At 46.2% G+C, this 12184-nt stretch overlaps 1 protein-coding gene across 1 annotated transcript in view; it reads left to right on the forward strand.

Moving 5' to 3' along the window:
- Window positions 1–1117: 1117 nt before the first annotated feature.
- The window catches only part of nrg1 (neuregulin 1), a gene marked incomplete at both ends in the record, with an annotated part of 117889 nt that continues 106822 nt past the window's right edge, over window positions 1118–12184 (forward strand). Inside the window, one exon of the mRNA XM_080529572.1 lies at window positions 1118–1724. Within this exon, the coding sequence (XP_080385698.1) occupies window positions 1118–1724 (607 nt within the window). The remainder of the gene's footprint in view (window positions 1725–12184) is intronic.

Consider the following 12184-nt stretch of genomic DNA (forward strand, 5'->3'; position numbering starts at 1 on the left):
CAGGCTGTGTGTCCTGGGACATGGTGGACAGACCACTGCAGGTGTTCCTCTCCTCATGGAGCATGCCATTATTAAGCCCCTGGTTTGGACACACACACACACACACACACACACACACACTTATGGATCATCTGTTTCATAACCACACCAAAGTCAAGAAGAGATCATGATATTCTAAAGCAGAGGCAACACTGATGACAACAGTCACCACATGGACCCTAGAGTGCTGGAGAGGTTTAAATAAGCTGCTGGGTTCGAACCTGGGACTTCTCACATGGATGACCCAGACATAAACCGCTATACCAAGAGAACATCCTCGGGGTGTGAGGGCTACAGGCAGGGAGAACGGAATGATTCCTAATCACCTTCGCTACAGACACATTTATCAGACCGTTGTGCCCTCTGTGAGGTGGAGTTCTGCCCTCAATTAGGTGGCTCACAGCTTGCTTTCCTGCTGTACAGGGACAATTAAACGGTTAGTAAATTGGGGCCTAATGACTTCAGATCCTTTTGCCAAATGTCCTCCACCAAATACTCCGTACTACATACTTCGTAATCTTGGATCAGACTGTGTTGGGTTTTGTCCAAATATAACGCCTGTAGAGGTTTCTTCCATAATGTGAAGAGATCAGTAACACACAGTGAGAAGCATGGTTTCATGATAACATGGACATGTGACTGTAAGATAAACATGGACAACTTACGAGAATGGGAATCCACTTTTTGTTGTTAGTGAAAATCAAATGTAGAACTGCAGAAATTGGTGTCAAGAGGGGAAATTCTCCCACACACCCATCTGTCTCTCTCTCTCTCTCTCTCTCTCTGACACAGACACACACCAACACACACACACACACACACACACACACACACACACACACACACACACACACACACACACACACACACACACATGGCCCTAGTAGTGAGAGACTTTCCCATCCCCAGCTCCGCCCCCTCATGTAGTAGCTGACTGTTCCTGCGGTCTACAGAGAGGGGTCACACACACACACACACACACACACACGCGCGCGCTCCTGCATTCCCCATCCCTGCTGGTCCAGTCTCCCTCTCCTACCTGCGGTTCTTATATTCCTACTTGACCTTTACCGCCACGATGAGGGCGCACCTGGCCACGGGACAGAGTTCGTTCACTATTTCGGTTGTTTGCGGGATCTTCGCGTCCTTCTCCATCTCCCCTCACGGGGGGCTCTGCGGGTCGCCGCCGTGCCAGCCCTCTCCTCCGGTGGCCCCGGTGCAGGAGCTCGTGCACCGCTCCAGAGTGGTGTTCGAGGGGAAGCTTCACGAAGAGGGGCACGCGAGCGATATCAACCGGGAGGAGCGCGAGGAGCTTCTCCATCAACGGACCCGAGCGAAACGGAACGACACGGAGGTCCGGGGACGGGACGAGCCACGAGTGGACTTGCTGGTGGAATCGGTGCCAAACAGGACAGCGCAGCCGGAACTCCCACCGACTCTGTACCAGGTCAGGATAAGGGTCCATCTGGTATGGGAGATCAAAGCGGGGGGTCTCGAGAAGGATTCTATCGTCTCGATCGTGTGGAACCGGAGGAATAACTGTCTGACGCTGAGCAGAGACACGAGATACATGTTCTTCATGGAGCCGACCAACGACCCCTCGGTGTTCCTGGCGGTGTTCCCCCCCGTGGAGACGCGCCGGGCCGTGCGTAAGGAGGTCAGCAAGGTGCTGTGCCGGGACTGTGGTGAGTGGAGGGGGACTGATGATAAACCTTCTGACGCTCCGTTGTCTGACAAGTTCACTACGTCTCTCCACTCTCACACTTTTACGCATTGTGGAGAGGATGTATTGGATTCTAACTTGCAGCAATGTTACACATGTTTGGTCTAAGAACAGTCTCTATAAATGGTCATATTCAACCTAAGATGTGCTGCCATAAGGGCAGGTCAAGTGAGAGAGGATGCGGTCAAATAGGCGACTAAAGGCCAAATCTCTAAAGGCTGCGGATATGACACGCATGGACACGCATGTAGGTTAAGCTTGTATCATGCGTGGAAACATGTCTGTGTCATGAGGGTAGACATGGACAAGGTGAGTGAGAGAGTGAGTGAGTGTGAGAGAGAGAGAGAGAGAGAGAGAGAGAGAGAGAGAGAGAGAGAGAGAGAGTGAGTGAGCAAGAGAGAGAGAGAAAGAGAAATAGAAGGAGTGAGTGAGTGTGAGATAAACAGACAGAGAGAGGAGTGAGTGAGAGGAGAGAGAGAGGTGTCTGCCTGTGTCGTGATTCCCGCCCTGTGGATGCTCTCTACACACGCTGGTGCTGAATGGGATTAACAGGGGGTTCCTGCTCCGGTTGTTCTGCTCCTGTTTTTGTTGACTATCTATAGCTACTGTACATATTGTGGCTCTCTCTCTCTCTTGTAATTGATTAATCATCTGTGTTATCATCAGTATAAAGATAATCCCCTTTATCCCTATAATCACCAGGAAATTGACGATTGTATCATTCAAACTGTGTTTAATACCCCATCTTTTATATAGTATTATCATGCCACAGATATGACCGGCACATGCAAGACATGGTTGACTGAGTTTATAATCCATTTTGTTTGACAGCAGGGGGGATGTGGGTTGGGGGGGCACTATCATCAGATGCACATGGATTACCAGACTCCCTGGCCCTAGCGTGACACACTCACTAGTCATGAATCGGTGACAGATGTTTGAGATCCGGTCAAATCTACTGTAGGAAGGATGGGGTGAAACAGATCAGATCTACTGTTTAATGGACGGGGTAAATCCTGTCATGAGAGAGAGGAACTCATACATGTGTCGTCTCGGATGTCTGCGTCCAATAGTGTTGGGGAGAAGAAGCTGCATTTTCCACACACGTCTACATGCGTGTCTAGGCGCCCACAGCCAGTAGCATGTCAAGATTCCTCTTCCTATCTCCTCTGTGACATGCATGTGTTGAGAGTTACTCTACGTCTATCTTTGTATCTTCATCGCAAGCACGCACACTTCTGGCATGGATGTATGGTTTCGATAACACCCTCTAGGGTTAGCTAGATCATCATCCGTGATGCGGAAGGTTACAGAACTTGATGTACAGAACCAACTTTGAGGTTTTGAAAATCCTTTTGTTTGGGTTTTTGGCATCGGTTTCAAATCCTCCCCTTCCAGCCAGCCGGGCTGTTGCTTCACCAGTATGGGCTCACCACCAGTAATGCTCTAAGGAGCTTTGGAATGTTCATGAGCTCAACGGTGCTGTGTGTTGTTCTCTGCTCACCTAGAACCAGGACAGTACCACAGCTCAGACAGCACCGGGCCACTGGCTGGACCCTGAAACATTCCTCTCTCCACTGTCGCCTTCCATTGGTCAGCCACTTACTGCAGACCCAACGGTGACCTCCTAGAGCAGTGCATTGTGTGGGTGCTCACCTAGATCTGTTTTCTCCTTGTATGGTGACATTTATTTCTCACAGATATCTTTGTACAGCAGGAGAGGCTGGTGGAGGTAGAACGGGATGTGTGGGATGGAATGAAACACGTTTTCTGGAACCATTCCTTGTTCCATCCCATGCATTACAACGAGCCAGTCCTCTGGTTTCTACCTCCACCAGCCCCCTCTGGTGTACAGTGTTGAAATGGTGAGTTTATGACGGTCTGAGGCAGTAAGTGCTAACTGTATATCATGAGAGCGGACGTTGTTCACTATGTTCATTTAGTTATCAGCCATTATGCCCTTCAAGTCAGTGACATCAGAGATGATACCAAAGGGCAGAAGACACCATTAACCTCAAGAGGCTTGGGTAGGATGTGTGGGCGTGTGTGTGTGTGTGTGTGTGTGTGTGTGTGTGTGTATGTCTGTGTCAGAGAGAGAGAGAGAGACAGATGGGTGTGTGTGGGAGGATTTCCCCTCTTGACACCAATTTCTGCACTTGATTTTCACTAACAACAAAAAGAGGAGGATAGGGTCACAGGTGCATTTAAATATTATTGATTGGTGTGTGTGTGTGTGTGTGTGTGTGTGTGTGTGTGTGTGTGTGTGTGTGCGTGTGTGTGCGTGTGTGTGTGTGTGCCTGCCTGCATGCGTGCATGTGTGCATGCATGCGTGTGTATGTGTGTGAGCATGCATGTGTGTGTTTGTGTGTGTCTCCCCAGGTAAAGGGACAGACAGATGGGTTGAAAGGTCAGCCTGGGGACGGGAGCTCCTCTGATGACTTCACGGTAGAAGTCTACTCTACGTGAATCAGAAGGGACAGACAGCCGTGGTCTAAGAGTACTGAAAGGTTTAGTGTTAGTCCTGTACTCTACCTCTCTCCTGACCAGAAGGGTCTCAGAGGTCTGAAAGGGTTTAGGGTGTCTGGAGGAGGTAAAGTCTGGAAGACAATGGGCTGGCCATGTGTTCCTCTGGGTCCGGAGATGGACGAGAACAAAAGAGAGGAAGACAGACAATGGAGTGAGAGAGGAAGCTCTCCTCCTCTACTCTCTTCAGTTGAGTCCCTCACCTTACTGCCCCATAGCAACACCACAGCTGGCTGCTACATGCCTCTCACTGACTCTCAGACTCACACACACACACACACACACACATGTGCGCATGCACGCACGCACGCACGCGCGTGCACACACACACACACACACACACACACACACACACACACACACACATACACACACATACACACACACATAGACACACACATACACAGACACACACAGACACACAGACACACACACACACACACACACACACACACACACACACACACAATGCACTGACAGTGGGAACAAGTCAGCAACTGACCAAATGTTTGGACTTGTTTTTTCACTTTTCACTACTACCTAGTTAATGTAGAGTAGTGGGGATTACTCACCGAATCCATTGCATTGCAATCTTTTGGCTTGACTAGCAAGCGTGTCATTGATTTTCAACAATGGTGACATTTATTCAACATTTTCAGAATAAAAGTCTGCACATTTTGATTGGTTGCCGACTTGTCCCCGCTTTCACCAGCTGCTGTTACAATTTACTTGGCCAAATAAAATAATTCTGATTCTGATTCTGATTCTGTTGGACGGGAGGTTCCCCTAGTTACTAGAACATGACATGAAATAAGGCTAGTGGAAGTGAAAACCTTCTGTGTTTAGGCCCACGCACAGAGTACCTCTCATTCTCTAATGAAACACCTTTTTACTACTGTGTCCATCTCTCAAACGCTGAGGTTGAGTCTGATCACGGTAGATTAAACTCCTGCAGCTGGTAGCTGAGCATTAGTGATTGCTGGGACAGTGAGGAGAGTTTTACTGCATGAAAACCTGTCATAATAAATGTCATTTAGGAAATAGGCACCAGGCTAGTATGGAACCTAATGGTACAGGACATGGTTATTGATCTCTGCTTTCAAAACTGGGAGAAAACACTAGTTCATGTTATGTGATCAGCTGTAACAGAAATAGCTTAGATGGGATGACAAAATGATGTCAAAACAGCTACAACAGCTACAACCATAGCTTGGTCATAGAAAGGTGATAGTGAACATCAGAAGACTAACAAGACTTGCACACCTCTGTTAAAGGCATTAAAGGGGCATTTAAACAAGGAATCCATTTAGAGGTTGTAGGTAGATAGGGTGAATATAATACAGAAGAGTGTGAAAGGTGCTTCATGCTGAAGAGAAAGAGACAGACAGCCTGGAGGAGGAGAACCTCATTGTGTCTATTGTCTACCACTGCCTGATTTTGTTGCTTGAGTTTTTTGGTGTGTGAAAAAAAAACGGTAGAACTATCAGAACAGACATGGCCTCCAGTCAGGTGTGGAGACCATCTAGGGACAGTCAGATAGTCCAGCACAAACAGCTCTTTCAGACTGCAACACAACACACACATGAGCACGCATACACACAGACATACACACGCATGCACACATGCACACATACACAAATACACACAAACACACACACACACACACACACACACACACTACTACTACTCTCCTCTAACATTGCATTATGTCAGAGTTGTTATGCGTTCCTGTCCAGACCGGGAAGGTTTTGCTGGGTATTTTCTGCGTCTGCTCGAATGAAAGGAGGTCATGTTTGGACTCTTAAACAACGTTTAGTGGAGCATTGATTGCAGCGACCCAGTATCTCCTTGGGGAGTCACTCATCCTGATGTGTCTGGCAGACGACAGTTTCAGCTCATTTCACTGATAATGGCGCCATTGATTTGTAATTCCTCTGGGTGCAAAAATAAATGTTTTGTAAATCATAAAACATGTTCTCTTGTCATGGGCGGCCTAGTACTTCACAGAGGGAAACATACAACACAACGGAATAGAACAGAACGTAATAGAATTAAATGGAATGGAATGGAATAAAATAGAATAGAATTGCTGAGGAAATTGTGTTAAAAAATAAATAAAACTGGTAAGGCAACACATTCTGTAACTCATTCCACTACAAAGACTGCAGACAGGCACCAATGGTTAGGTAGGCTTACGTACAGTAATACAACAACAGTTAATTTGTGGAATTGTTAGACTGTTTAACAATAGAAACAATGCTCTCCTTGTTAAATTAGCAGGGGGATTAAGATCACTCACATACAAAAATAGCAAATCCAGAGTTAATTCAGCAAAACCAATATAGTATTGTTCGTATTAAAGCTGTTGAGGTTCATGATAGGCCTCTGCGACCTGTCAGCTCTGTCTCACATTCTAATACTTTTAATCCCACAACTCAACAGGGAATGGAAGACATTACACACACACACACACACACACACACACACACACACACACACACACACACACACACACACACACACACACATGTAAGCCTAGAATAGAGCCTCAGTCCTCTCATCTTATTCTCGATAACATGATCTGACGGAAAGAACGAGAGATACACCCAGAGAACAACATTGGATCACTTTGGTCTATTTTCAGGGCTGGGAAAGCAAGAGGCAGGTGGACTGGAGTCACATTTGGAATTCTAGCCAGGGCATACATCACTGACAGGTTATAGACACAGTCATAATCCCATGTTCTCGGCCAGATTATCCCGTAATTCCATATTGACAGAGAGCACAGCTCTAGCATGGGAGCATGTCCCACATTTGCCAGGCCTCAGTCCCAATCCCAATCCCAGTGAGACGGTCAGAGTCCCATCCTACAGTCATTTCGTGTTTTCTGTGATTTGACTGTTTGTCTCCTTGTCCCTTCTCCCTCGTGATCATGTTTGGCTCAAACTGTCTTTAGCCACCAGGCAACATAACTGTTGAATGTCTAAGCACTCTCCTGGAAGAATGCAACTTTCTAGGAATTGGCTGTAGCTATTAAGGCTAATGTGGTCGCTATACAGCAGGCACTGTGAGTCTGGCAGGCTAGACTGTAAATACTGTAGTGTTACTTAGTAGCTCGTTGTCTTTGACAGAGATGAGAATTAAAGTGTGAGAATGTCATAGTAAGGGCATAGAGGAGAGTCATAGTTTAAAAAAGTGTTTTAAAATGAAACGTTTCATTTCAGAAATTGCAGCAGATTGGAATTAATGAAGAGAATCCAATTGAAGTTTCTTGATCAATACAGCATGCAGTGTATTTCTGCTGATTCAAGGGAAACGGTGTGTTAGTGTGTGTGTGTGTGTGTGTGTGTGTGTGTGTGTGTGTGTGTGTGTGTGTGTGTGTGTGTGTGTGTGTGTTAGTGTGTGTGTGTGTGTGTGTGTGGTTGGGGGGCCTATTTAGAGAGAGAGGTTTCCTAATGAGATTACTGGCTGTCTAACTGCCTCTGCTCCTTCGTGTGAGTGTGTATACACCAGCATCATTCTGAGGGCTACGGTATGATGTGTAATGATGTTCTCTTTAGAAAACCGAGAAAAAAACCTCAAACCTTGGCAAAGGCTTTGAAGAGGGATTGGAGTGCAGGATTACCTGTTTATGAATAGCGTGTATAATAGATGAATACAAATGCTTGATATGATATATTGTATTCAGGACCAGATGACTCAGTGGTGGTCTTCATGCCAACAGCAAGGGAGGATCCAACTCATCTGTATCAGATGGTTCTAATGAGCTCAGTGAGGTCAGTCCAGACACAAGTTAAGCCTAGTCCTGACTAATGGAGAGACTCCAAGACACAGATTAACTCCTAGTCCTGTTTCCCAATGTTGTTGTTTGGAATTAGGACAACAGCATTGAAGCAGAACAACGCAGAGCTGTTCTGCTCCTTTGTCAGAGTAATCCTCAGCCCTATGGTTTATGTACAGAACACACTCACCCACCACGCCACAACCCCACACAGTAGACCTGTACTATGTATATGTATGTAGTACGACCTGTACTAGGTATATGTATGTAGTACGACCTGTACTATGTCTATGTATGTAGTACGACCTGTACTATGTATATGTATGTAGTATGACCTGTACTATGTATATGTATGTAGTATGACCTGTACTATGTATATGTATGTAGTACGACCTGTACTATGTATATGTACAGTTAAGTACCAGTCAAAGGTTGGATGGAGAAGAGTATCCAAACTTACTGGTACTGTATGTATGGACACACTCACCTCCTCTCCTTGCCACAACCCAACACAGCATGCATATCCAACGATTAGGCAGGTGCTCTTTGTAGCAGAGGTGATTTGGAATCTCTCTCTCTCTCTCTCTCTCTCTCTCTCTCTCTCTCTCTCTCTCTCTCTCTCTCTCTCTCTCTCTCTCTCTCTCTCTCTCTCTCTCTCTCTCTCTCTCTCTCTCTCTCTCTCTCTCTCTCTCTCTCTCATGAAGGAAAGCCCTGCCTGAGACCATGTGAACCCAAATGTTCTCTTGATTTAATGACAGACACGTGGGTTTGGGATCCAGGTAGAAAGAAAAGAAGGACTTAACGATTGTTAAGAAATTGTGCCTCAACTAACAAGGCACATTTTCAATGACCAAATCAATGGCCATTCATATGCCTTAATGCCCACTATAATGGAGCCCACTATAATTAGAATCTAAGGACAACTCCTTTAACTGAACTGGGTTTGGGAGTGCGCGTGGTGACACAGTTTCCCTGTAAATAATTGGTCAGCAGGATTATACAACAGGCCCCAGACTATTCTGATCCATAGATGACTCAGTTATGTAATGTTTATATGTCTGAGGCTTACAAAGCCAAACACGCCATCCGTTATTCTGTAATGCTGGACTTACATTAACAAATGCACTTTGGGACAGAGGATATTTAATCCCAGAAACCACCAGATCAGATGGGTCATCTCCCCCTAGCATCTCCCCCTAGTCTCTATATGATCATATTAGTTTATTTCCAGCCCCGCGGTGGTGTAGCGGTCTACGCACTGGCCGCTAGTGCATGCTGCCCACCGGGGCCGGGGTTCGTATCCCGGCTCGCCAGATCCAGATATGGCCGAGGCACACGGGAAGCGGCATATTGGCCGGCCGCTTCCGAGGGGGGTATAGGAGTATTTCTGGACTAGGATCCGTCGCGCAACACCGCCCCCTGGGTGCCGGAATAACGGTACTGGACTCGAGGAGCCAGTCAGCCTAGTCTGCCTGGCGCCCTCCTCTGGGACTGCCGGCCACGGGGTCGTGCGGCGGATCATATGCAATAGGCAGGGGATAATTGGATGCTAAATTGGGTTAAATTGGCTACCAAATTGGGTGAAAAAGGGATAAAATCTGAAAAAACAAATTAAAAAAAATAAATAAATATTAGTTTATTTCCCAGTATAGTGTACTTTCCCACACTGTGACAATTCATACCAGAAGGCATTAGTACAACGTGTCATGCTATATAATAATACTATGCAATGGTTCATGTAGGTAAGGAAGCCTATCTACCATGTAATAAATTATTGTATTCTATAGAACTGGTCAACATAGGCCTACTATACATTTCACATACCGTAGGTTAAAACATAATTTGCTAGCATTATAGCCTTGAAGCCTACTTGTACCTTGTTGCTAGATACACAGTCTTGTAGCCTACCTATACCTTATTGCTAAATATACAGCCAGTCTTGTAGCCTACCAGTACCTGTACCTTGTTGCTCGCTTCACAGCCAGCTTCAGTTGTGTTGTGTTGTGTGTTGCTGTGTCTTTGGAGGGCAGCAGCTCTTGATAAGGGAGGGTCTGCTGCAGAGATGTCAATGTTGTCAAAGACAGAGTCAATGTGCCAGTTGAGTAGTGTCCTCCTGTGCCTGTGTGTGGAGGGCAGCAGGCCTTGATAAGAGATGCTACAGACAGAGTCAATGTAGTTGTGTGCTCCTGAGCCTGTGTGTGTGGAGGGCAGTGATAGTGGCTGCTGGACAATCTATGTCAATATACCAGTCAGGCCGTAGAGTCGATAATGGTCTGGTAGGGGACAGTTGTGCCTGGTCAGCACTAAGCAGCACATAGAGATCAGGAGAATATGTCCGTATAGGACGGCCTGTCAAATCCCTCTACCCCTCATGGTGACCTGACTGGGAATAGGGTAAAGAAAACCTTTTATTTCACCTTTATTTGACGTGATTGGCCTCATTGAGATTAACAATCTCTTTTACAAGAGAGACCTGAGCAAAATAACATGACAATAAAACTGGTTATGGGGCGCTTAGGTGGCGTAGTGGATTAAGTGCTGACCATGTACCGCAGGGCTCCCGGTTCGATTCCAGCCGCGGACATATCCTGCATGTCATCCCTTCTCTCTCTCACCCATCCTTCCTGTCATAATCTATACTGTATCTGTCATTAAAAAGAAAAATATGAGTGGGACTGCCCCACACAGAAAAAAAAAAAAAAACTGGTTATAAATACCAATGGGATTAGAGTCAGGAGCAGTTACCGTTCTTTACCCCAATTAATCTCATATTCAGCAGGATTTTGCGTTAAGACACAAGTCATAACAGGGAGCCTGAAAATCTAGTAAGAATGCATGGTATGTTTCCGTCTTTCTCTACATCAGTGAATATGAATGCTGGATCAGAATGGGTGCATCTTACTTTCTAGTCTGTCCTGGTGCCGTCTCTTCAGACCTCAACATCCAGGCCAAAACTAAGGAGACTGGAATGATGTAAATATCAGTTGAAACATTGCGTCCTTTATATGGACAGAACGTGTTGAGAAGCCGTGATCTAAGAGGCTGTGGTAGTGGTTGTTTTCTAGTGGTTGGGCTGAGAGGGCTCCTGTGCCTCCTCAGGGGTGGTGGTGGGGGGAGGGGGCGGGGGAACGCACACTTAGTTGCCTCCAGATGACGGCCAATGACCTGGAAACCTGCCCACAGCTTGAACAGCCTCCACACACACACACACACACACACACACACACACACACACACACACACACACACACACACACACACACTAAACCCACCCCCACATTCCCCCCATGTGGAAGGAAAAGACCCTGACTTAAATGTTAAATGAACTGTGGAAGTCAAATTCAGCGGTATTAGGCCTAGTTCAAATTACGGGCAAATGGGCAATGAATCCATCCAATGTACATTAGCAACAGGACAGATTCGTCTCACATGTGCTTCCGGCCATCAATTTCCATGTGATTAACCTTGTTGGTAACTGTTGCGTGAAGCTTTGATTCTCTCCAGCCCTGTTGATTGTCAAACATAATCTATGAGGTAGGTAAGGCCTGGAACGGTTCGTCTATCTGTACAACACTTGACCAATCCATCATCCAAAGAGAGAATTTATCCTCGGCGGGGTTGGGGGTTAGTTTAGTAAATGAATCATTGAATTGTAATTTCCAATGTACTTCCTAAATGTAAGCTGTTCTGGCCAGCACACCTATCTGTAATAATATTCCTCAGGACACCGTCAAACAAATCAGATGGAAGAACTGTTCTGTTTACGACACAGCACCGGCACAGCCTGAGTATGCTATTTTGGGCCCTCTTAACTGACAGGCTATTTTAATGGCTGTTTTTAGCATATGAATGTGAGCAGGGTGAGGATTATAGTCCTAGTCTGGGAGATGAGAGGACAGGTCTAAACTCTGTTGACAACATGACAGATATCGTATGCAGATGAAGGGCTGCATGAGGGCTTTGAAAGATGGTGTGAGGAGAGAAAGAGAGAGAGAGAGACAGGAGAGCGAGACAGGAGTGAGAGACAGGAGAGAGGAGAGAGAGACAGGAGAGAAGAGAGAGAGAGACAGGAGAGAGGAGTGAGGAGAAATCCATGTGTTTCTAGATGAACATAAGAC

The sequence above is a fragment of the Nansenia antarctica genome, assembly GCF_963989245.1.
Source record: "Nansenia antarctica genome assembly, chromosome: 4".
NCBI lineage: Eukaryota > Metazoa > Chordata > Actinopteri > Argentiniformes > Microstomatidae > Nansenia > Nansenia antarctica.